Source organism: Chaetodon trifascialis, chromosome 1 (genome assembly GCF_039877785.1).
Source record: "Chaetodon trifascialis isolate fChaTrf1 chromosome 1, fChaTrf1.hap1, whole genome shotgun sequence".
In the NCBI taxonomy this organism is placed as follows: domain Eukaryota; kingdom Metazoa; phylum Chordata; class Actinopteri; order Chaetodontiformes; family Chaetodontidae; genus Chaetodon; species Chaetodon trifascialis.
In genome coordinates, this window is record NC_092056.1 from 21,346,485 (window position 1) to 21,372,367 (window position 25,883).

The following is a 25,883-nucleotide window of genomic DNA, read 5'->3' on the forward strand; positions in this document are numbered from 1 at the left end:
GAGAGAAAAGCCAGCGATGGCTTCGCTCAGGCAGGAGCACCACTATGGGCTCTCCTGTGGAAAAAACAACAAAAACAGCTCCAACAGGACGCTGTACCATGTCAAGCTCACGGACACGGCTATCAGAGCGCTGGAGGCTTACCAAAACCTCAAGGTACCTTTCCCTCGTGTGTGTGTGTGTCTGTGTGTGCGCGCGTGTGTGCGCGCGCGAGTGTTTGGAGATGAATTCACTCTTGTCAAAGTTGTCGCCTGAGCTTTTTTCTTTTCTCTTCATAAAATTGTGTCTCTGTCGGGTTTTGTTAAACGAGGCTGCTGTTTTTATTGAATTTTTCTAGTTTCTTTTTGTTTTTGTTTTGATAACGTGTGTTGTGTCCGTGTGGCATAAATAAACAAACGCGAGGAGCTCAAAGTAGTTTCCAGTGAGCCTTCTTCTAGCTGCGTTCCCCCTGAATCCGTTCGCTCCACGGCTGCATAGCATACCAGGGCTCAACCCTGTGATTGTCGAAAGACGACCTGTCAGCTGTGTACTGGGAAACCTTCCTTGAGCTTCAAAGAGAAGTCTGTCTAGTTAGCTAATTGACAACTAGACTAGTGTGACTCAATAATAGCTCCAGTGGAGAACACTGACAGCACACAGGCGTTATTGATTGTGTGCCTTCAACTTCCATTTAAACACATTACAGCAGAGTTTACTGGTCTGTCTGTCATAATTATGACAATGCCACGATGAATATGGTCTTTCTTTCTGTCTCTCTCCTCAGGGGTCTTTACCGAGTGAACCATCGATTTGTTTCAAAGGAAACCAAGGGGTAAGTTACATTAAGCGCAATCTTGTCATTAGATCCAATCAAACAGTAAAAACAAGCAGATAAAGGTGCAGTTGCACAAATCACCTTTTAAACCCTTCATCCGTCAGCAAACCACAGCTAAGCTGAGTTATTTAAATGGAAACAGCATTAGGGGATGACAAAACAGTGCTTTTGTTAAGAAGGCAACACAACGCTGTGACATTTCTTTTCTAAAGCAGGAACATATTGCAGGGAACTTTTTCTGCAGTGACAGAGAAGCTTTTGTTTCTCAGGCTCACACGTCCCACCGCACTGCAGCTCAGATGGGAGCTTAGAGCTGGTCGTCTCCAGTAGATAGGAGGCATGCAGGTTACTGGGTCAGGCTGGTGACTGTGGAGAGGCTTTGTTAGGTCAGTGAGCGGCGCTGGGAAAAGGATGGGGGCGCGGGGGAGAAGTGTGCGCACACACACACACACACTGACACTGACAGAGCCAGAGTCAGCAGTGGGGGAGAAGAGTTATCATAAGTCAAATGAGGAGCCCTCAGTGACAGAGATCAGCCTTGTGCACCTTGTTCTCATTTTGGGATAATGGAGTTAAATATTGCACATATGTGGGTGTGTATTCGCTGTATGTAATGCACCAAGACACCCATACATCAAGTAATATTCTTGTCAGTGAACCATAATCTGCACTGGCCAAGATTTGTTTTGTTTTTTTTTTTCAACAAAAGTCACGAGCAACTGTGTCCCTGGGGAATACTTAATGTCTCAGTCTAATTGCATGGGCTGGTTGGAAAGAGTTACAACCGGCTTCCTGTCATGACAAGATGAGCTGAGTGGTGGTTCAGGGGGCTTGTGTGGTTAACAGACGGGATTGGCGTGCATGGTGTTGGAGTGTGTGTCGGCCTGAGGCACATTTTAAAAGTTAGTTTTGACTGAAAGAGTGAAGAGAATTTCTCTGCTCGGGGTCAAGTGTTTGAACTCAGGGGTCAGTTGGTCAGCTGATGTTTTTCTTTCTTTTTTTTAATTGTTTTCTTGCTCTGCTGATATCATGACTGCAACTCCAACGAGGAATATGAGTGCCATTAAACTAGAATCCACAGCTTCACAGCTCATGCACTAAGCTGTGTGTGAGTTTGTGCTGTGTAGGTCAACGTAAAACTTGGCTTCATGTTTGGATTCAGCCTCATTTTATTGGAGAAATTACTGTGCGGATATCACTCTATTTAGGATAGGAAGCGTACTGGCTTTGTCCTGTAACCCGGGCAAAGAGGGAAATGTCACCTGTCAAAATAAAAGAAAGGAAGTTAGATTTTATGTCACATCTGGTAGTTTTTCTCAACAAGGAATCAAGCTGGTGAGATTTAACGGAGCACAGTGCTGTACTGAATGCTGTATTGAAGCCTGTTTGGAGCCCGGTGTGAGGACTGGGCCTGTATCTGAGGTTTTACACCATCACAGTCCGTGTTTGGACTGCTGCTGTTATTGTGATGGCTGAGGGATTGCAGGGAATTTCACACCCCTCCCTGTATGTGGCACTGAGAGCTAAAGTTATTAGCCAAATGAATGTTTAGAGGTAATTACAGGAGCTGTAATGCTCTTGATTACAGCGTGAGGCATCGTGACTTCAGTTTGCATTAGCTTTCCCCGTCTGCCTGACTCAGACATTCATCAAAGTGTGTTTTCATACATGTGTGCAGCGCTGGCACACTTTTGCTGCAGTAATAGCTAGGCAGATGACATGAACTCTGGCCTGCTAATTTTCCAGCTCCCATTCCCAGGTTTGAGTCCCACTTTTTTGTGTGTGTAATGAAAAAGAGAGAACGCACCCTTTATGCTGAAGTGGAGTGTGTGAGTGTTTCACTGCATACTGTCATGTATGCGTGTGTATGTGTGTGAAACGCTTACATTTCTTTGCTATGGCCGGTGTGGGTTTGGGTGGTTGTTTTTTGTGTTTGTGTGTTTATGCTGTGTCCTGTGTGGCCTAAAGGCATGATTTATTCATGTGCCACCTCTTTTTTCCCCTGCCCTGCCTCCTCTGCCTATTGTGCAGCAGTCTTTGGCCTTGCAGGACCTGCGTGGATCCCTTGAGGACCCTCTGTGTGTGGTGTGTGTTTGTTTGTTTGGTTTGCCTGAACTTTTCTATTACTTGCTTTACTATGAATATCTGCGTGTAAGCTTTGTGTGCGTGCGTGCGTGCGTGCGTGCGTGCGTGCGTGCGTGCGTGTGTGTGTGTTAGGCCTGCCTATGTTAAGATCCCCAGAGTCCCCCTCTGATTGTGTGTTGTCTCCTCTGATTTGAATAACAATGAGCGGGGGAATGCAGACTGTGTGTTGTCACTCTCTTTGGATCACCCAAAATGAAAGGCATACAGTGGGTCCAGATGTGTTGTGACCTGCCCCGAGGGTTTGTTTGTGTCCAACATGATGGGAACCTTCCTGCTGTGGATCTAATGGAGTGGAGACTGAAATGAAGAACACTGCAAACACCTTCCACCATAAACATTTAGTTACTTAACCATGAGCTAAGTCTAGACTTCTAGACTCTTTAAACATGGGAAAGACTGATTTGACTTCCAGTGCAGTGGAAGCTGAATTATCAGAGATGGAGGTATAAAAACTGCCCCATTATCTGAATGACTGCACTATAAAAAGTAACTCTTAATTTGTGCAGAAGTAATCTCGTATCATAAAATTACCACCTGTGGAAACAAACGTCGGGCAATAAAGAATGTGAGCGTACTTGCATGTTGCAAAAAAAAGCTTTCACTGCATTTCAGTAATCTCTTCAGTGCTCTGTACATGTTGTGAAGCCACCTGTTATAAGTGTGTGTTGTTTTCTCTCAGGTCACGTTAATCAGTGTGTGCCCACAAAGGGTAGATTGTTGAGGGATTATGATGTTTTAAACACTGGTGGTTGTGGCTTGCTACTTTTTTTCCTCCAAAAGGCCAACAATGAAAATCTTGTGCACAGACTGGATTACATATTTATTTAGCCAACGTGTGTGTGTGAGACGAAGACAAGCAGCCCTCAGAGATCTGGTGGCGGCGGCAGCAGCGCTGGAAAAATATGCTCTCTGTCCAATTAAGCAGCTTGGAGATATGGAGCACATCTTGGCTTGCTGAGGAACGTGCACCGTCTTATTTCCCCATGTGAAAGAAATCCTCACCGTAAGCTAATGAGGCATAAAAGGGCAATTGCTCCCCCCCACCCACGCACCCACACACACTTCCACACCCCCGAAAGAACCCACCTAGCTTTGGTGGGGGGGGGGCGGTGTCAGGCACAGTGACCCACAATTTGTTGAAGTTGACAGTTTGGCCCTCAGGCACCTGCCAGAGACGCATCGTTCTTGGCATTGGAGGGAGAAACCTCAGGGGATGCGTGTGGCACCCTTCCTCTCCTCCCCCCTCCTTCTTACCCAACCTACTCTCCCCCAATACTGGAACTCGTGGCTCCAGCAGCAGCTCTGTCCCTCTGTGAAACTGCAAATGAAAAGGAGGAGAAGGTGATTACAGGCTGGGGCTTGATTACATGCACTGTCTCCCACTCAAGGCAGCCACATTAATCACCCAGTGGCAGCATGTGGAGCTCAGCTAGAGAGAAGACGCCGCATAGCTCCAAGCATTGACTGACTGACTGACTGACTGACTGTGGGATCATAAACACGAGCAAAAACACACAAAATCCCCAGTTTCTCTCTTCATATGTCCCTCTGCCCCCTGTCCCTTGTTCCTCCACTCAGCCATAGACACAGACACACATTGTGTTTTGTATTGCTGTCCTCCATTGTGGAGGGGACTCGTCTTAAATGGCATGTGTCAACTTGTGGCCCTGGGAACGATTCGGCTCTTTTGTTTGTGATGAGATGATGAGAAGTAGTGTTTACTGAAGTGTGGTGAGGACGAGGGTGGTGGCTGACTGTCTGTGTGTGTGCGTGCGTGCGTGCGTCTGTCTGTCTGTCTGTCTGTCTGTCTGTCTGTCTGTCTGAGACAGTGGCAGAGATGTTGGGCTGATAGCTAGACTTTGGCCTTTCTCCCTCCTCAGCAGTTGCAGTAGCAAGTGAGCTGGAGCTGAGCCTCTGTCTGCTCACAGTGGATTAACACACACACACACACACACACACACACACACACACACACACACACACACACACACACACACACACACACACACACTCACTTATACACAGAGTTTGCATTAGCACTGAGCACAGAGTGACTTGCCTCCTGCTGATAGCAGACAGCGGTGGTGGCGACAGGTTTCACTCCCTCCTCCTCCTCCTCCTCCTCCTCCTCCTCTTCCCTCCCCTCCTGCACCTCCTCCCTCTCCTCCTATCAACCAGAAAGGGGAAGCAGTGCCATGGCATCCCACTCTGGAGCCGAGGAGGCCAGAACAAAAGATGGCCTGTTTTCAGAAGGCCATTACTCAGGCTGCAGAGGATGTGGAAACAATAGCCTGCATGAGATCTACACCCAGACCCCACATTCAACCAAAAGCTAGCAGGAAACATAAGCCCTGTGCACCGACAGCAGTCTCTCACAGTTTTTGTTCAATCGACTTTATAGTTTGATAAAGCCAGGAAAGTGAACCTCTCCCGTCCTGCGTCTTCAGCGCGTGGAGACATTTATGACAGCTGAGAGTGAACTGGGGCTCATTAAGAGAGTGTCGCCACACATGCTGGCAGCCCTGACTTTTATCGTGTCAAAACGTCAGCTGCTGAATTTCTGTGGAAATGGCAGTGTGGCTTTCTGCTGTTATTCGGGCAGTATTTTTCAGGTGGAAATTTCGAACGTGATGCGGGTCAGTGGAGCAGTCTGGTGATTACGGATGAATGAAAGACGCTGAATTAGCTTGTGTGTCCATAAAAATAGTCATAACAAAACAACAGAACAGCAAGAAATAGTACTGACTTACTGTTGAGTGTGATGTGGACTCTGGTCTTTTCTCATGTTCACGCACACTAATAATTAGATTTTAATCATGTTAAGGCAATACTCTGAATACTCTAATGCAGTACTCATTACATCTGTATTGTAAACAGATTAACAAGGTGTTGGAAATTAAAGGAACCACAACCCAATTAGCAATTAGCCAATTAAGTGATTAATTGCCAGTCTGTCAAAATATTGTGGCACATGGACACTTTAAGCTACTTTCGGGTGTTAAATGTCTCAGCAGTCAGCGTGAGGCTCATGCACAGTGGTTGCGAGTAATGGTAGAAAATAAAAGAACATTTACCGCCTTGATTAACATGAAAGAGTTTCTCTCGTCTTTCTTATTATATGTTGTGTGTGCTGGTGTTTCCTGTAGAGCAGAAATCAAGTGGCTCATTGGGGAAATCGGGGGAAAATGGAATTGTAGTGTTAATGTTTTCAAGGACGATGAGAATTTACTATTTGTCATCTCAGTTTCTAAAGATATTTTATCTTCCAGCAGATTGTGTTATTGTGTTGTGGACCTGTACAGTCACATGATACTGGGTAGATTGAAACATGGCAGCAGGTGAGTTTGTCAGTTTTTATGCTCATTTTCAAAAACCTGAGCAGAAACACAGGAAAATCGAAACAAATCTTGTATCGATAAAGGCAAAAAGCAGTAATCTGCATTGGAAGATCACTGCTTTATCTCGACAGACCATCTCCTGGAAGCCTAGCTGCTGATGGTTAAGAAAATTGGCAAAGAACAGTACAAATGTATTTCGAAAAAATTTTCTGTTTCTTTTTTACACACCAAGCCACACATTTTGATATTGCTTTGTATTTTAGTGTTTATTTATTGTTGTTATTGTTCCTTCGAACGCCCTTCTTTTGCGACTGATGTCATTTTTCTGGCTTGTTGTGCCACTCTCTTTTATTGGTGCTGCACTTTTGGCCAATTCCACTTGTTTTTAAATGTGCAATATAAATAAACTTGACTTGACTTGACCGTAGACACACACCCACATTCAGGCATGCAGTCGCAGAATTCAGTGTAAACACACAGTCGCAGATCGCACAGAGGTGCCATTCAGCTCAAAAAGCCAAGAACTGCAAGTGACGACTCACCGAGCTTTAATCTGCTGCTGCTGCTGCTGCTGCTGCTGCTGCTGCTGCTGCTGCTGCTGCTGCTGCTGCTGCTGCTGTCTTCTCTTACGTAAGCAGGTGGGGTGAAAAGTTGAACTTTCTTCACTTTTGTTCCCATTTTTCAACGTGATGAATATGGTGATATCATGACCAAAAGCGTTGGTCGCCTGAGGGGATGGATGATTTATGCGTATGTGAATTGGAGGGAGTGTCCTGTTCAGAGACATTTCAGAAAGTGACATTCAAAGTCAGCGCTGTAAAAGAAAACTGTAGCTCGTTCACACTCCATGGCAATGTATTTTTTCTCTGTCGACTGTGAGTACTGTTGCGTGTGCGTGCGCACACACACACACACACACACACACACACAGGTGTTCTTACATAGTTAGGTCTCCTCACAGGACCGTGTTTGATTGATTAACACCTCTGTCCTGGAAGCTGGGTTGCACCTGTTAGTTTTGGACGAATGACACCTTTATGATTCTTTTGTGCTCTGGCAACACTTGAATTTGAAACGCTGACATGTCTGGAAGAAGAAAAAGTCCAGTCCATGTTTACATCTCCGTGATTTGCTTGAATCCCAATGTGTCACCACCGGCATGTGCATGCAGAATAAGCCTTCAGATATTTTTCCTTTGCTCTAAAAGCTGATGTTGATGGAAATTCTCAAACTTGAAAGGCGTCTGTGAGACAAACTGAAACTGTATTGAGGCAAAAAGTTTTGCGAAGCTTGCCGACGGAGAAAACAGATGGACACACGGACACACGCCAAAAGTAACGCCTTCAAAAGAGATTGATGGAGACAAAGGGAAAAGACAGATGGACAGACTGATTTTATAGCTTGGGGAAAAAAAGAGAAAGCTTGATATTTTCTGTTGATGAAGACAATGGAGGAATTATTGAAAAGACAGAACAACCAGGACGTGCATCAATTCAAATACTAATGGGAATATAGAGAATACATGAAGAGTGACGGGTAGGTTGAGGGATTAGATTGGTTTTTCTTGGGGTGAATATGTGAAGTTGTTAGGAGTCCAGGGCCATGGTTTGGCTTAAAAGAATGAATTATATGTTGAAACACTTGTGAGATTCAGGCTCCTCTTGGTCGCCTCTTTGCCTTTTGGTCTCTGGGGGTCACTGAGCATTACTGAGGTCATAAGTCACTCCCAAATGCAGGAAAAATGTTATTACATTAAATTCTTAAGCATGGACCTTGCAAGCAAGCACATTTCCATGTGATCATCTTGGTGACTTTGTTTATGCTCGTTTCATAGCTCCAGTTTTCTTTTTGCTTCATTCAACAATCGCAAAGATGAGACGCAACCCACAGATTCCCTGAATATCTTACTTGAAAGGAAGACAATAAATATTACATTATTCATGGTCAGTTGAATTCTTTAAGTGCTGGTCCTTTGTAAGAGCTCCTCTCTGGGCTTGAATTGCCATGTGTGCCTCTCAGGAGAATGTGCGGGGCTTTGGTGTGGGCCCCAGCGGCTGGGAACGAGAGTGTTTGTTGTAGTTTGCTCGGCGGGGGTCTAGAAGTCTGCCAGTGGAGGTCATACGAGCAGCAGTCACTGGCTAAATGCCAGAGTGGGCTCCTGGGTGCGCTGCTCGACTGGACTTTTGCAACAGCTGGAATCCTGTGACGGCACAGAGCACAATCCAATGAACACAGAGCCCGTAAATTATTTATCGTTGTTACTGTGGAGACAGATTGGAGGAAATGTCCTTTGATGTCCTCGACGACTTCAGTGGCACAGCCTTTGTATGAAAAATCATTTAATTTTCACCTACAAGTGCTTTACAGCTGCAGCTCTTCCTCAAATAGAGGTGTGTGAAGTCACAGGCTTTGCAGCACTGACAAAGCTAATGCTGCTAAAAAAGAAAAGCTAGTGCTTTCAGTTCAGTTCAGAGAGGGATTTCAAGGCTGAGTTTAAACAAGGCCAGTACAGATTTCTGTTAAGTTCTTACATTTTACAGATTGGCTCCCATTCTGTGTTCCTGTGCAGCGGCAAGTGTCCAGATTACTCAGCCATACTTCACCTTTCTGTTGTCCTAATACTTCCCAGGAAATGCTAATCACACTTAATGTGAAGGTTGGATTTGACTGGAAGAGGAATTCAAAGCAGCCAACGAGGCTCTTCACCATCTGTCCGGGCAGTTTGCAGTAATCCACATGAGCAGTGTTTGCTTTTCATTTCAAAAATTCTACTTTGTCAGTACAGCAGCCAAATGGACTTTAGCCATAGCCCTGTTCCAGTCCATGAGATGCTGTGTGCTTTTGTTAGGAGTGTTAGAGCTGCAAGTAATGATTGTTATAATTGCAGATAAAGGGCAGTGAAAGTCAAATTGACCTCTTCATATTGCTTGTTTTGTCTGACCAGATGTCCAAAAAAATATTCAATTTAAGATGACGTAAAACTAAGACACTTGTGAATGACTGGAGTGAGTGAATGTTCAGCATTTTTGCTAAACTTGCATTCATTAATTTGCAATTTTTTTTAGCTACTTGTGGCCAGTGCAGCAAATACTTATTGTAAACATAGTGCAAGAATGTTAGAAAACAGTGGACATCAAGTAATATCAGCATTCCTCTGGAGTCATGTTTGAGTTCGCCTGACAAATGTCAAGTTCAGTTTTCACTCTTACCTATTTTTGGTCTCCACCAACTGTCTTTCACTAGCAAATGCTCCACTGTGTTCACAAGCTAGTCCATTATTTTGTGTGTACTTGTGTGCTGGCTACCATGCAGCGCCTGTCAAGTTTTTTCTTGCTGAAAACAAAACATTGATTAGATCCTGAGACTAAACCACAAAAACATGGGTGCACGTAACCATTATGCATCTACTCATGCAGAACAAAAATCAGAAATGTGTAACGTCCAGTTGTTTCACAACACGCATTTGCGTACCAGGCACCAACTGAACTGGGTCGAAGGTGTAGAATGGAAGATTGGACAATGTCGTGAATAGGATCACTTTGGCCTCCCATATGGAGACTATGTTGCGATTATGTTCACTGTATTATTTTAGCTTGTTAGCATGCTAACATTCTGGTGATATTTGTCTGTGGGTCTTCCACTGCGAGCGACACCTTTCAGCTTTAAAGAATTAGTTGATTATCAGAGTTCAAGATTAATTTTCTGTCGGTGCAACTAATTGATTTTTTGTTGATTATTTTCGCGCTTGTATGGACTCAAACATCCGTCTGCAGAAGCAGTTTAAAGGTCATGGTTTATGAAACTATCAAGCTGTTTCTCTGGTTTCACAACTAATTCATGTTTCACAATCGGAGGAAGAGGAGGGAGAGGAGGAGGCTTGTGCAGGTTTGTAGGAGTAAGATTGCTCGGACTGACAAACACGAGCTAAGAGTCACACTGTGACATTTGTATCTATATCACCATCTTCATTTGTTTCACCACATTGGTTGTTGAAATAACAAGGCTGTAAACTTTATTGCTATTTAGTTCATGGGTATGGCTAAGTGGTCATTAAGTGCATGTATCATCTTGTGAAATGTTATCAAAACGGTCTCATGGTGAGAAGTAATCCCTTTGGTGAGCTCTCTAGCATGATCACATGTTTTCTGACCTCTGTCTTTTACAAACAATGAGGCATCCAGTATCATCTTACAAGCTATAAGCGTGTGTCACTGGAAGGCTACTCGCAGGCAAACATTACATAATTATGAACTATTACATTAAAACACAACTTGTTTCAAACATGCTGCATGCAAGCTGGTCTGTATTTGTCAGTGTCATCAGAGCTCAGCTGTATGCAGTTTGTAGAAATTCCTGTGGTGAAAGCATGCAAGTATGGACATGTGCAGCAAGCTGATAAGAGAATAGAGCCAACGTCTGTGCTGCTTTGTAGCACGCTTGTATCAGAAGGGACTTTAAAAGACAGCACAGAAGCAATGGGCCAGCCGTCTGAGTGTGGGCTGCGCAGCATTTACTGCACTATGGCCTTTTAAAATGTTTATTCCTGTAGTGTCATGCTCAGTGCATATTACCTTTGTAAACAAAAATGGAATTAAAAAGATCAGTCATTAAAAATGTTTAATGTGACAGCCCTGTTCACCTGTCGACCTGCACCATGTGACGTTAAACATTCTGGGATTGGGACGCAGATTAGCCTGTGGCCATTAGCTTTTAATCAAATGCACATTTGTTAGACCAAAATGTGTTTTTAAAAAAAGCATGTGGTAGTGGCACACATAAGAACAAACATTTAGCAGAAAACATTACAGCATGTGGAATATTGGCAAATGCCCAGTTTTGTGGCTACTAAGTGGTGTTTTTCTAGAGTCGGGGTCAGAAACCTCCCAACTCTGATTCAAACACAGTTTGACTCATGCAAATTAAAATTGGTAAAAATGGTCAGATTCATCATGAGTCATAATATTTCTCATTAATATATCATTGTAATCGTTTAATGCAACAAAGTGACTTTCCTGCCAGGTTTGTCGTTGTACCAGGACACTGACAGACTGGTCGAGATGTGATGCAGCTGGAGCAGTTTGAACGAGAATGAAACTGAACACAAACATCGGCGCTGCTCGCAGCACAAACAGTACAGCCATACAACTGTTAAGAGGCCAAGAAAAACACTCGAGCTTATGCCTCGCTAAGAATAATGCACATTTGCATGCTAGGGACTGATTGTTGAAGAAATTGCACCACCACTGAGGCAGAAGGGGCTTTTTGTTCTGTGCTGCGCAACCATCTGACAAGTGGGACACCGTCACTGGGAGTTTTCCTGGCTGTCTTTGCAAGCATCGTATGACATACGGGTGTTGTGGGTCGGGCAGTCTGACATTGCAGCATATTACACATGCTGAGATTTTCCATTAAGCTAGTCGACGTGGTTTTTTTTGCAAATGTAAAAATACTGATTATAGCAGCTTTAAGAAAAGCCAGTGGTGTAAGGATATTAAACTGTACATTTCAGGGTGTTGTACTTCAGTGAAACTGCATTTGATTCAAATTACGAGGGGAACAAGTACATGTGGTGATATGTATCGTTACTGTTCAGTGTTAAATATTCAAACGTTCAGTAAACTATAACAAAAAATTTGAGATAACCATGGCGGCCTCTGTGGACACCAGTGTCGCAGGCTCACATATGCACAGGTCGAAAATGTGTGAAGGAAGTGGACATGGTTGACTGAGGGGATTTGAAAAGACCAGGGCCACGTGGGAGCAGAGGGACACAACAGGAGAAAGTCGAGGAAATCCCCGATGGTAACTTATCGCTTCAAGCTGCTTCCCAGCCCAAAAAAGATGCCTGCAGCATGAAGAATTGGATTGCTGTGAAACTGCTGACCTCCCCACCACAGTTAGGAGGCAGTGCAGAATACTTGTGATGACGGTGTGGATCTCATCTGCACAGGGACTTTGCTCTGAGATTCAGCTTCCTCACTGTGGTTCCTCACCAGCCAGAGTCTCTCTCTCTGTATCCATTTCTCTCTTACTCTATCTCCTGTAGTGCAAATTTCCCTTTAAGCTAAATGAAAATACCAGTGAAGAAGTGAAGTTTCTCAGGATTATTTCAGAAACATGCAATTACATCTTTGTGAGTGGTCAAATCAGAGTAGATTCAGACTTTTTTCTGATCCTCATTTTTCCTGATCTGTTATTATATGGCTCTGTGTGTGCTCATGTGTGCATTTGTCTGCCCTGGAGGTTGCAGCCTTGGCTCTGGTGCGCTCCACTGAGTCTGCCAGGAGATCTCATGGACGCCTGAGTGGAGCGGACTCTTAAAAACACTGTTTACCCAAGGAGATTTATTTAAAGTTACAGAGCGGCACGAAGTCTCACTCTCCATCCTTTGTGTGTGTGTGTGTGTGTGTGTGTGTGTGTGTGTGTGTGTGTGTGTGTGTGTGTGTGTGTGTGTGTGTGTGTGTGTGTGTGTGTGTGTGTGTGTGTGTGTGTGTGTGTGTGTGTGTGTGTGTGTGTGTGTGTGACTCATGATATTTACACGTGCAAGTCTGCATTGAAAACAAGATGTGCAAGTGATGGATTGCCGTCAGTGTTTTGTAATCCTCTTTTTTAAAGACACGTATGATGTTAAAATTTCTTTTAATGAGAATATTTCTCCACACCTCATCCATCCTCAACCGAGTGCTTTATAGTTCAACAGCTGCACTGCATGTTCACAAGTTATCTCCCAGAATTTCCCCTGTGACAGTGATCAGGTCATGCGTGTACTTTCTTTTCTGTGCTCTGACGAAGACTCACATGCACGTCATCTGGATTCAATGTGCTTTTCCCACTCTGAGTGGTGCATTAATCAGACAGTAATAGTCTTTGATGGAAAAAAAACCCAATAGGGGGTTGTAATTTTGTGTATGTCATAATGTTTAAACAGCTCATATGCAACGTTCAAGTGGAGCAGCCTAAGTGGGCATAATGGTCAAGAGCAACGTATGGTGAAGGGGAATTCCCTTTATCTCTGCTGGTGTCATTGGTTTCTAACGGTGTTTTCACTGGCACCACGAGCAGAGAGAGGTCACGAACAGTAAATTATGATCAGTCCAATGTGTTGGTCCACAGCAACGTGTCAGTGTTCATAGACTTTGCTATGGATATTCAGGTTCCTCAGTAGAAGTGCGTTAATGCTTTTGGTGAACCTCTGACCTTTCCTCTTGTGCACCCATCAGGCCAAGCTTACCCAAGATATCTCTAAATCTGATCCTCAGATTGCCGTCGAATTCACAGAGCACGCTCCTGCTCCCCAGGGGATGAGCCCTTTCGTCCTTGGACACTCTACAAACTTTTCTCTTGTGTCATCGTCAAGCCAAAATGTACTCAGCACACAAGATATTTCATAATCTACTGGGCTAACCGCCATTACATTTGTTGAGTACATCAGTGCTGCCAAGAGGATAAATCAGTTAGATTTCAATGGTCATGTGACCTCTTTTTTTTTTCACAAGCTGTGTGTATATAGTTGGCTCCACTGCTGGTACGGTTCAAGAAACAAAAAATGTGTGTCTGCTGTTTGTTCCATGCAGCCTTTAGGAGCTACTAGCCGACTTTCAGTGTCACAGTAGAGTGAGCTACTCTTTTGCTCTGGTCTTTGCAGTGAGCTGTTCAGTTGTGAAAAAAGAGACTTTATTGATTTATGTTGATTACAAAAACCTTGGCGTTATGGCCTCGTGTTCTTGGCTACAATGCATTTGGCATCAGAGTGTGTCGCTGAAATTCTGCTGAGTAGGTAATTGCTTTTCCCTTCAATAAGATGACAGGTTGAAAGATAACAAAAGATGCATGAACTCAAGAAGTCTAAGGAAAACATTGACGAGTGAAAACAACTGGCCTGACACCGGGCCTGTGAAGCAATATCAGCAGTCTGTTAGGTCATGTACACATATAAGCTGTTTGTACAGACGAAAGCATTGTAGAAACTGACACGAGTGACTGTACGTTATGTGGGTTCATTTAACTTTGCTCCGTTGCTTTATTCCTAATGCAACAATGTTTATGTTTGTTGGTCTGTATGTATTGAGTAAAATCTGACTTTTGTCTGTTTTTTTCTGCACAGTACATCAAGATCCCAGCTCCCACACCAGAGTCACCTTCTGCTCTTCGCGTCTTCTCCTTCTACTTATCCAGCGACAGCAAAGACCAACCTCAAGCCAGCTTCGACTGCATCCATCAGTATGTTTCAAGGTATGCGCTCAGTCAGCTGAAACTTATTTTCTCATGCTGTTTATCATTGCCTTAAGGAGCAATTCACGTGTTTCTTTAAAAAAAAAAAAAAATTACACTAAACTCTATCCTATCTCAACCTTCAGAGAAAACTATGTGGAAATCTTTTTTTTCCACATAAATCAGCAAAGGACTTTGCTGTGTACACCAAAAAAACTTAAAGAAGTTAAGCTTAGATTTGTGTAGTCTGTCACAGCAATTTTAGATGCAAGTGTTTGACATGATCTGCAGGTTGTGGTGCATTTTGCAATTTTCACCGGTCATCAGTCCTTCAGCTCTCTGTGAGCTCAGGCCTCCGAGGGCATCGTGAGAGGCGGTTAGCTCGCTGCTTGCTGTGCACAGGATGGGGCAATTGTACTTTCTTGTATATTTCTGGGCTGACCCTCTCATTACTGAGACCTGTGATGCCTTGTTTATGGAGTGGATATGCTTGGAAACTGAGGGTTATGCTCTGTTGCTGCCTCCTGCTGCCAGATGGCTAACTGTGGTTTGAACTCAAACTTGTTCTGGTTCCAGTCAGCTGCTGGAGCCAAGAGAAACAGCGTAACAGCATGAGGGCAAGATCCTGATCCTGCCCCTACATTTGTTCTGATATTTAGAGGATAAAGAGGCAAAGCGATCTCTGGCCATGTGTGTGATTGTTTTGTGGGGGAAAAGGCTCCTTATTTTTTTTAATATGAAAAAATATGAAATTGGCATCACAGTAAATCCTATTTATTTATTTGCAGCATTAATGTAGCACAGGTTCATGCATTAAAACTTTTTACTTTTGTCCAAAATTATCCCTGTTTTGCAAGTGTGCTGGCTGGAGCCAATCTAATCCTGGTGGTTTTCCACAGGCTCTATCCTGCTTTGAACCAGGATATCTGGCTTTCTCACACGTAGCGGGCTGCAGAGCTATATCTAGCCTGTGACATAACCTACAGTAACCATAGACCTGTCTTAGCCAGCTCCCACCACAAAGCCACTTTATGCTACATGCAGTCTTTACAGTGTTGACTGTACAGCCAGCAGAAAGCTCCACAGTCCAATGTCTCTGTGTTTTTGTTTCGCAGTGACGGCCGCGAGCAGCTGGAAGGTCAAGGCATCATCCAGGACAAGATCACAGTGTGTGCCACCGACGACTCCTACCAGATGACCCGTGAGAGGATGTCTCAGGTGGAGAAGGACAGCTGGAGCCGCTCTGCAATTGAGATCAAACCTGGAGCCACACATCTCAGTAAGAATAGACATGAGGTCTATGTGGAGCAAAACCAGAGGATCAGAGGATGATACATGTGCAGATTTTCAAGGGGAGAGGCCAAACAGCTTTAAGCTTGGAGAGGGATCAGCAAATTGAACGTGGATACAGAGATGCCATATAAAAACAAAAATAGAAATATAATAGCACCTATAAAAGTAATGGGAATATTTGCTTCTCATGAGAAAATATTGCTGTATTCATTGCTTTAAGCTGAAAGCCAGATATTTTCCTATTTTGATGTGTAATGAAACCAGATGTGCAGGCCTTTTGGTTATACAAATAGGACTAAAAGCTGCCTCTCATCTTTATTATTTTGTACCTTTTTTGACCTTTGGTTGTCATTTTGTTGTGAGTTTCTTGCTGTCCTGTTTAGTTTCTCTGTCTTTGTAAAGACTGTAGTATTGGTCAAAAGCAACCATATCTGTCAAAGCCAGATTCCTCTTGTTAATACTACTGAAAAGTCTGGAAGTGATTGGACAGCATCTCTATAACCTTGACGTGCTAAGAACTAATTTTCACTTCTTTTTTTTTTTAAATAGCAAATAGCTAATTTTCAAGTAAATTTTCCTGCAGTGTGGTGCCAAAAGCATGTTCAGTAATGGTTCACTAATGCTGCAAACAAATCATAAGCTTCTGTTTAAAGAAGTTAACACCAGGTTTGCCATGAAAGTGAAAAGTATATATTCACAGGTGATTAATTGTTGCTACATTTACATTTACATTTTTACAGACTTTGTCCAACAAATTTCTTACAGCGTTGGCCAGATACCCGGATATGTTTACACAGTCACAGAGTGGAGACTCGTTTTCCTTATGGGGATAAAACACAAGACCCCACAACATATATTATTAAATTTTAGGATGAAGAATTGGGTTAAAGTTAGTGTGAGGGTTAGGGTTAGGTAAGTGTGTGTGCGTGTCAGATCGTAATCATGGAAGATGCCTTACAGTGTATCAGTTATATGAAAAGAGACATGAACTGACAAGCTACTTTTCTCTTTTTTCTCTTTGCCAACCTTTGCTGTGGTTATGCAATCTTGTGTCTTGGCATGATTCTAGACCCCACTGTCAGTGCTCCTGGGGAGCTGAAAGTCAAATTTAGACTGTGTGGATTGTGCAACAACAGGTCTTCAGGTGAAGATGACTTGGCAACATATACGCCCGTAGGGAAACATTTAATAACTGCACTCTACGTGACCCGTTCAGCCTCGTGAGGTGCTCATGAACACAGTGCACATTATCAGGCATGCCAAAACCCATCGAGCATGCATCTGACACTCCATACACCCGACACCATCATTTTTGCATAATTCTATATATTGTTACCATGATTAATAGCTGTAAGTAGACTAATGATAACGCATAGAGTTATTATCACATGTCAGGAAGGACGTCACTTTTGTAGTTGAAAGGAAAGCCTTCTTTTCCTGTACCTCTGCCCCACTCTGACCTTCAAAGCACAGATTAACCTGTAATGGGATTAGCACAGAGATAGCTTTCTCTGCTCGAACATGCCCCATCTGTCTGCAGCAAAGATGTAAGCAATGATCAATGGGGTATTTATATCTGAAGACAAATAGATGCAGGCCAGCATGCACATGTGATCTAGTGGTAAAGGTTAGTAGAAGATATGTAATGACTGCATCCCCATTACTCAACCAGTTGTCAAGATTGTGCAGCCCAGAGAGTATGTACGCACATGGAACAGGTAAAAGCAGTGTTGAGTTGAGAAATCTGGCCGCCTTTAACTCTTGTCAAATAAAGCTTTTTGTAATGCTTGCATGACACATTTCACAGTTGGAGATTTTCCACTCAGGACTGTCAAAATCCTTCTAATGAGCTTGAGTCTCTCCTAATGTAAGCAAATTCTGAAGATTAGATGTCACTTATGTGTACTTACATTCATTTGTAATGTTTGGGATGTTAAATGCATAGAGTATATATGCACACAGTCTCTCTTTTTTTTTTTTACCCGTTTTTGAGCAATGTAACCATACACTGCATGACTGAATATAACTTATTCATGAAAATCTACTTTTTTGTATCTTCAGATAAATGTGTCAAGTTCCACAAGAGGCCAGCTCCTCTGTCTGCGTCAGACAGCAACTTCCACAGACTGTCTACCAACAACCGGAGGAATGGCAGCATGGCCACGCCGACCCAGAAGCCCTTGAGGGAGCGGATCATCCACCTGCTAGCTCTCAAACCCTACAGGAAACCGGAGCTGCTGCTATGGCTGGAAAGAGAACGAGCCAGCCCCAAGGACAAGGCCGATCTAGGCGCCATTCTGGAGGAGGTACGCAGACACATCACATCATTCACAGATGGTTTGCACACATGAGTTTTATACATTTATATGACTTGCTTGCTTGTGTCCTTTGACCTTTGAATTCGCCCACTTCATTAACTTGACTGATTTGTATGCTGTCATGATGTGAAACAGCGCTTTCTCATCCGATAAAAGCAGACGATCCAGCGAGCGCTGTGATTAACCCGTCGGCGCCGTGAGTGGGACTACTAACGTTCTTGTCATACTGTTGTCAAGTACTGTCAAGCTGGCGACCGCTGTAGACAAGTCAAACGGTGCTATTGAGGCTTTTTTTTCACCCGACATTGCAGTTTGTTTTTACTCCGCTCTGCTACACTCATTCAGTACATTTGCACACTTCCTACACAGAAGAACGTACCCATGCACACACACACACACACACACACACACACACACACACACACACACACACACACACGCACGCACACACACACACGTTTTTGTGTGGTGGGTGTGTTGGGGTGAAAACCCAACATGGATGCATATAAACACGACAATGTTGCAGCCACCCATTAACACATTGTAAAATACATCTAGCACCATTAAAAACAAATCATCGTAGCCTCGCTGAGAACACTGAAAACACACAACTGCGTTCATTCATCATATAGTATATAGTAGCAAGTAGTGATGCTTCATACCAGTCTTTCCATTCAAAACAACAAGCCAAGAATAAGCTACATTTTGGCAGGGTTGAATATGGCGATTTAAAAGCATATGTGACCCACAAGCTGAAAAGTAGAGCTTTACGTTCCAGCTAGCAAACATATAATCATGTACTGGAAGAAAGCAGGAGCCAGTTCTGCTTTAACCTGAACTTGTTATCTAATTTAGAAACGTTTACCTCATGTGACTTTCCTGTATACATTTTTGAGTAATTCCTAAATGATGTTTGTACTGTCATCATTGGTGTGCGTGCGTGTCATGCACACACATCAACAAGCACACGCATATGGTTCCTGTGTCCGTGCGTGTGTGTGTGTAATTAGGTCGATGCTGTAATTGTCTCTGCTGAGATTGTGTTTGCAGTGGGGCGGGCCGCTCTGTCAGGAGGCCCCCAGAAAGATAGATATCCTCAGAGAAAGGCAATCTGATGAGATTAGAGAGGAGGTTAAAGCCTGAGACTCTCAGCTGGGAACATCATTGTAGAAAAAGAGTTTTTCAGGAACGTGGATGTTCCACTTTCAGCAGGTCCAAGACTCCAGATTGTGCCAGTGTTTCTGTAATTATCTGGATAAACTGACGGTGATCAGTCATTAGTTAATGAATACACACTGCAATCAAACTAAAGCCATTAATGGACATATTAAAGCAGCTATAATTGATTTATTATTATGTGAAAACATTGTGACAATGTGTAATGGAAGTTTTAAGTAACATCATGTGATATTTTGCATTCTAGGTGGCAAAAGTGAATCCCAAAGACAGCAACTTCCTGCTGAGGGATGACTTCTACAAGCACGTGCAGAGGGACTGGCCCGGCTACAGCGAGGAGGAGAGGCAGCTGATCAGCAGGCTTCTGGCCAGGTGGGTCAGAGGCACGAGCCACACCGAGTGGGGATGCTGTCTCTGATGTTACAATAAAACTAGTAATTGAATCTTTCAATTTCACTGTGACTGACTTCATTCAAGTGGCTTCATGCTTTTCAGTGCGTCCATGGTGTTTTTGGCATTTTTTGAAGTCAATAAAATAGTAATTGGACATGAAAACATTTTTTTTTCTTTACTGGTACGATTGTTTCTCTCAGCTCTAGGCCATCAAAGGCTCCTCTTTGTCTGCCATCTTCTCCTCTGTCCTCCACATCTTCTCCTCTCAGTCCCACACATCTCTGAACACTCCAACCTAACGTGTCTGTGCCTGCTACGCTAAGACTCTGTTTCATTTTCAAGCTCGGCTTTATTAGTTCTCCTGTAAATCCACATAACTTTGCAGCGACGCCAGTTAGAAGTAGTTTCTAAATTCGTACATTGGTAATGTTTTTTTTTTCTTTTTGTCTCATCCGCAAATTGCCTTGTTCTTTCCTTCTGTTGAATAGGAAGCTGCAGCCGCACATCAGCCACCAATCAAGAAATCTTCAAGCAAATGTGTCGATACTGAAGACCTCAGAGGATGTGACACCACATCACAGCACAGTGAAAAATCCTGCGGTGGTAAACAGCCGTATTGTTTTTTTATTCAATTTTGAACATGAGTGAAATCTGTTTTTACCCTGGTGCTTTCTTATTATACTGTGTGTAGTACATGTTTAAATTAGTATAGATCACATGTCCCTGCTGACTTCAGTCTCATACAGGTGAGGTCAGTTAAAGGCTGTGAATGGTACTTGCAAGTTGTTTCTGTGATTCTGTAATAAAATGAATGATTTGAGTGATTTCTCTCTTTCTCTTCCTCATCCTTTCCCAGAAGCGTCCCGTGCCTTTTGACTCACCGGAAAGGTTAGCTGTGAAGAGACAAAGACTTGCGGACCAGAGGTTGCAACAGCAGCCCACAGCAGACGGACTCTTGAACAATAAAGGACATGACTTTGCAACTCCTACCCTCAACCCCAGTTTCCACACAAAGACTGAGTTTCAACGGACAAGTAGCCATCCTGGCAACCAAAATGGCTTACCAGGGGGCCACAATGACTTTCCTCTAATGCACAAACTGTCTAGCAGCTCTGACACACCTGTTTCAGAGAGCAGAGACCAAGAACCCAAAGTAAGCAGCCACCAGCCTCTGCAGGGTGACCGAGCTCACCAGCAGCTCGCCAGCAGCCAGCACAGGAAGAAGAAGTCTAAAAAGCACAAAGACAAGGAGCGGGAGAGGTTAAAAGACAACAAGGCCAGCGAATGGTTAGAGACGAGTCCTGATCTCAAGCAGAAACCGGACAAACTTGACAGTAAGGACCTTTTTACGTAGATTTGTCTTGTTACTGATGGAAGCCTCCATTTCTCTTGTACTGTTTGATCACATCCTGAAACCAACACAGTCATGAGGAGGGTTAGGGATGTTTTACGTTTCACTATAAATGTTTGAGGATTCCATCCATTATATGGCAGTGGGCCCATCTCCTAAACACTGTTGTTTTTGCTCTACAGTTGCCTTCAAAATAACAGGTTGCGCATTCATACTTTTTGCTCATGACCAGTGGTAATTGTGCGTGAGGTCTCTGTAAGCGACCGTTTGTCAGACAGCCCACTGATGCATTTATACAGTATTATCTCATAAGCATGTCTGTGTTTGTTCCCATAAGCTCACTCTCTTGAGTCCTCAAAGTGTTATGTGGCTGATTGACTCAACAACAGCTCGAGCCGCTCTTCAGGTCTCTAAGCTGACATGTCTCTTGATACCCATAAGCTCTTAGCTAGTATACACAGAGGCAGGCAGGCACAGGCACAGGCAAACAAAAACACACTGCCTAACATTCAGACAGTGACAAAGTATCATGTAAATGATTGTCGTGACTCAAATCATTTCCTTCATCTGGTGCCTTTATTCCAGATCCTGACATCACAAATGCTGTGGCCTCTGAGGAGAAGCCAGATTATGTGCTGTGAGTATAAACATGTCTTCAGATCGTTTTGTTGTGGTTGTTCCATATGCTATCACTTTGAACACATTTAAGATATATCGGTTGTTAAAATATGTGTTGAGAACAAACAGCGCGCTCAAACATGGACATAGACACACATGACTCTTACTTCTTTATTTATTGCTGTTGTTTAAATATATAACTGGTTCTGTGAAATACTCAGCTGTCTCCACTGGTGATGAATGTGGGCCTGTTAGCAGCAGCATGACAGTGTGGCCCTGTGCTGCCACCTTGTGTCAAATAGAGGTATTACACCAAGAGAAAGGAAAATTAGGATGTGAGGAAATGGCCTCTTAGCAAAATATTTAAAGGTAATAGTGAATGGGAAAAATGCCACCACTGAAATACATCCACAGTAGATAATTTTACTTCACACTTTAGTCCGTTGAATAAGACCAGTTACATTGTGCAGGAGGTTTCCTGCCTCTATAACATCACCATTGACTCCACAAGTGTTTGTCTGTGTGTCCCCTTGCAGCACGTACGGCACCATCATGACTTTGGAGCAGCGTCAGAGGTACCAGCAGGATTTCTGTGCAGAGTATGATGAATACAAAGACCTCCACTCCCGGATTGCAACCATAACTCACATGTTTGTTCAGCTAGGATCCAAGATCAAAAGCTTGTCCCCTGGCACACAAGAGTATAAGGTATCACTACACCTGATTCCAAACATGGCAGACATTTGTTAATTGCAGCAAATGTGTTTATGTAGCTAAATGAATATTTCTATTCTAATTATTTGTGTTTTCGTACCATTTAGACAATGGAAGACCAAATACTAGAAAAGTACAACAAGTATCGAAAGGTAAGTCAAACATTTAGACACTTTATTTTGCTGTTTTCTGGGGTTGTTTCGTCTCCTTAAAGAAGTCACATGTCAATCTTTTCCTATTCAGTAGCTCCATATCACATCTAACATGCTGAGAAAACTGAATTTTGAAAAATATGCTCCAGTATATTGTAGGTGACTGTTTATGTGCTGGTTGAGAATAAGGGAACATCCATTTTGCAATTCGTGTGAAAACCTTTTACTAAAAGCTCTCTCCTCTCTCCACAGAAGTTTCCAGGCTACCGGGAAGAGAAAAAACGCTGCGAGTATCTCCATGAGAAACTGTCCTACATCAAACAGCTCATCATAGACTATGATGTTGCTCAGGCCTCGTCGTAGCAGTGGCTCCCCCCTTTATCAGATTTTTATGTGGAATCCCCGTCTTTGCATAAACAACATTGTGTGGGTGTCAAACGAGGCGTTTTTATTGAAAGTGGTATAAAGGGTTTTGGATAAAACTGCAGACGACAGCACGGAGTGCTTCTGCTGGGACCACAGACGATGCTGTGATATCAGTCATTAGCAGATTTCTCTCCGGTATTTATAAGTCTATATGTCGTGAAGTTATCATTTCTTAAGGGGTGTGAAAATGTGAAATGTCCAAGGGAGAGGCAAAAAAATGTCTGCATTAAGGAGATGACATGAGAGTTTCCCTCAGTTTTTGCAGGCCTTTTTTAAACCAGTGTCAGTGTAAGCCATTTTGCTGGAATATGTAACAGGTAGCAAATATGACTTTAGCTTATTCACTTTGTTTTTTGACTCCTGTTAAGTCAAACATTGCTCCAGGCATGGCTCCCCTTTCCTTTTTTTATGAAGTTCAATATGGAGCATAGAAATTCTTATTCATGCCTGACAAATGAAGCAGCAGAAAAACTGAAGTCATTTCATCTCATGTCTTATTATGCAAATGAGCTGAGATCATTCTACTTGTTCCCAGGTTAACTTTCCCTTCATGTATCAGCTCTGTGTTTTGAAGCAAAGCTACTTTAAAGCAGCTGCTGCATTAGTGTCAAAATATTGAAATTAGATTTTTCATAAAGTAGTTGATTTTAAGTTGATTTTATATTGGGAACAAGTGAAACAATTCAATATTCCTTTATTTGTCCCGCGAGGGGATATTCCAAAACAATCTCACACCTCAGCACAAAATAAGATTTTAGAATTCAGTGATGTACAAGAAGCTTATCAAAATGAAAATATTGTACAATACAGCCAGTAAGAGGTCCTGATGCATTGCAAACTAAATCCAATCATCTTAGAAATACTTGCTAACATTTTGAAAGCAGCTTATTCCAATGAGAAAAACTGGAAAATTCCCAAATGTTTGGACATGCTAAGAGGTTCACATAGAATGTGGTGCAATACGGTACAGTACATTGAGATATATGCTGTCTCCTAAATGTATTTGTGTGTAAAGTATTTACCACAACCTCCTCTTTAGACTGACTGGTAAAGGGACCAAAACGCTTGGCCTTGATGGCTGTTACAATAACATTGTTAATCAGGCACCGAGTCTAGTTTCAAGTATTTCAACCCACTGGGATAAAAGTGTCTTCTCTCTTATCTCTCTTTTTCATTCTTAGAACTACTCATGTATTTATTTTAAGAATCTCCCTCCACTCTGTGTTATTGGTCTCCTCAGCATGAAGAGTCAGGTCTTGTTAGATCAGTGTTTGTATCCAAGCAGCTGAAGGTGGGAGAGGTTTGACTCCGATCACAGCTTCGTGTTGTATGGTTTGTCTGACCTGGCAGAGCTGTGTAGGGCGACCTAGACTCCTCGAAATGTTATTGCTGAAATCCATCCAACACTTGCACTGTGTCTGAAATTGTTCACTTTTTCACTATAAAGAAAAAAAAAACACCACACTACGTAAAGCATGATGGTACATTATGTATCATCTGCATGTTGTATTGCACTGTTGGATTATTAGAGTCCTTTAAGAATTCAGACAGCCCTTCAGAGTGGGAGATGGCGCTGAATTGGCGACTTTGTAGTGGACGCTGAAAGATTTCAGAGTCAGCCCTGGATGTTTGGTCTTCAGGGAAATACTGTATAGAGCCATATTGGTAAAAAGTCTATGTTTCCAATATCAAAACCAGTTGTGGTACTTGGGTATTTTAAACACTAGCCTGGAGGGTTCTCTGTCCTTCAGTTTCCAATTAATAATCAGTGCCCAGTCAGGTTTTCTTTGTGTGTGTGTGTGTGTGTGTGTGTGTGTGTGCGTGCTGCATGCATGCGTGCGTGCGTGCGTGCTTGTGTGTGCGTGGGGACCCGCTAAGCCCAGTCTGAAAAATGGAACAGCGTCTGGCAAAGTTTCCACTCAGACTGTAATCGTTCACCATGGTTGGAGTTTTTGTACTGAATGTTCTCATGCAGTCAATGACGTAGAAGCCTTAAGATGACACTTTTTTTAGGACAAAACCAACAAACTGCCAATATCAACAAGGAGTTATCATTCACACACATCTGTTATCTGCCTTATGTCACTGCTAGCTGTTACATTTAAACCTGTCTTAGCCATTTCACTGCTCAGATGAATGCCAACAGTGACTTTCTCACATGTTTGACTATCACTTTCTGGAGGAAACGTCTCATAATGTAATTTAAAGGTTCTGTAGTGCACAGTTTGATTGATTGATGGCATAGCGTGCTCATTGGTCGCATTTGTAATCCCTCTGGTACTCTGCTCGTGACTGTCACTGAGATCTGTGGTCAGGTATTCATCATTAGAAATATCACTTTGGTTTGTACTGTGGCTGATGTTCCTGTTGATAACCCGTCTGACTCACCTGGAGCAGTTTGACTGGAAGACTGTCTTCAGCGATTCTTGTGATATTTCAAGCACAAAGAAAATCAATGGTTAAAATATCAACACTCAATCACTTTCAGGAAGTGGCTGGCAGTTACGAGAAGGTTTCAGGAGGGAAGTCATTTTCGAGTGGTTGATTATAGACTAATTATCTGGGGGTTATTGACTGCGACGAAAGAACCACTGCTCTTGAAGAAAATTCTTACAAATCACTAAATGAATTTCATGTATCATCTTAATCACAAGCTACAATAAAGAGTTCATAAGGTGTTTTGTGTTTTGGACTGGTGCCGAATATTTACAAGGCACCGGTGTGTGCTGCATAGTAGGTGTTTTTATGTACGGCGTCTGCTGAAGGGAAAGCTTCATCTTAGTCACAGAAGCAGACGAGAGTATGCACCATGAACTGCATTTTACAAATGTATACTTTCTCTTTTCCACGTTGCGCAAAGTCAAATAAAAACTTGAAAGTGAGTTTTGCCCTGAGATTTGATTGTTTTTGTGTTTCAAGCCTTGCTCTCTAAATCC

The 25,883-nt window shown here is 42.9% G+C and overlaps 1 protein-coding gene across 1 annotated transcript; it reads left to right on the forward strand.

Moving 5' to 3' along the window:
* LOC139335529 (RNA polymerase II elongation factor ELL-like) lies at window positions 1-25,827 on the forward strand. Its single transcript, XM_070969174.1, has 12 exons — window positions 1-154; window positions 762-809; window positions 14,400-14,527; window positions 15,622-15,785; window positions 17,861-18,105; window positions 19,541-19,665; window positions 20,175-20,289; window positions 20,543-21,020; window positions 21,623-21,674; window positions 22,192-22,363; window positions 22,477-22,521; window positions 22,774-25,827. The coding sequence occupies exons 1-12, from the start codon at window positions 17-19 to the stop codon at window positions 22,882-22,884; spliced, it is 1,821 nt and encodes a 606-aa protein (XP_070825275.1). The 5' UTR covers window positions 1-16; the 3' UTR covers window positions 22,885-25,827.
* The last annotated feature ends 56 nt before the right edge of the window (window positions 25,828-25,883 follow it).

Excerpts from the sequence above, each read along its gene's own strand:
- LOC139335529 (XM_070969174.1), top strand. The coding sequence starts at position 17 with ATGGCTTCGCTCAGGCAGGAGCACCACTATGGGCTCTCCTGTGGAAAA. Across the intron at positions 19,666-20,174 it reads ATCAGCAGGCTTCTGGCCAG|GAAGCTGCAGCCGCACATCA; the intron begins GTGGGTCAGAGG and ends TCTGTTGAATAG. Across the intron at positions 20,290-20,542 it reads CAGTGAAAAATCCTGCGGTG|AAGCGTCCCGTGCCTTTTGA; the intron begins GTAAACAGCCGT and ends ATCCTTTCCCAG.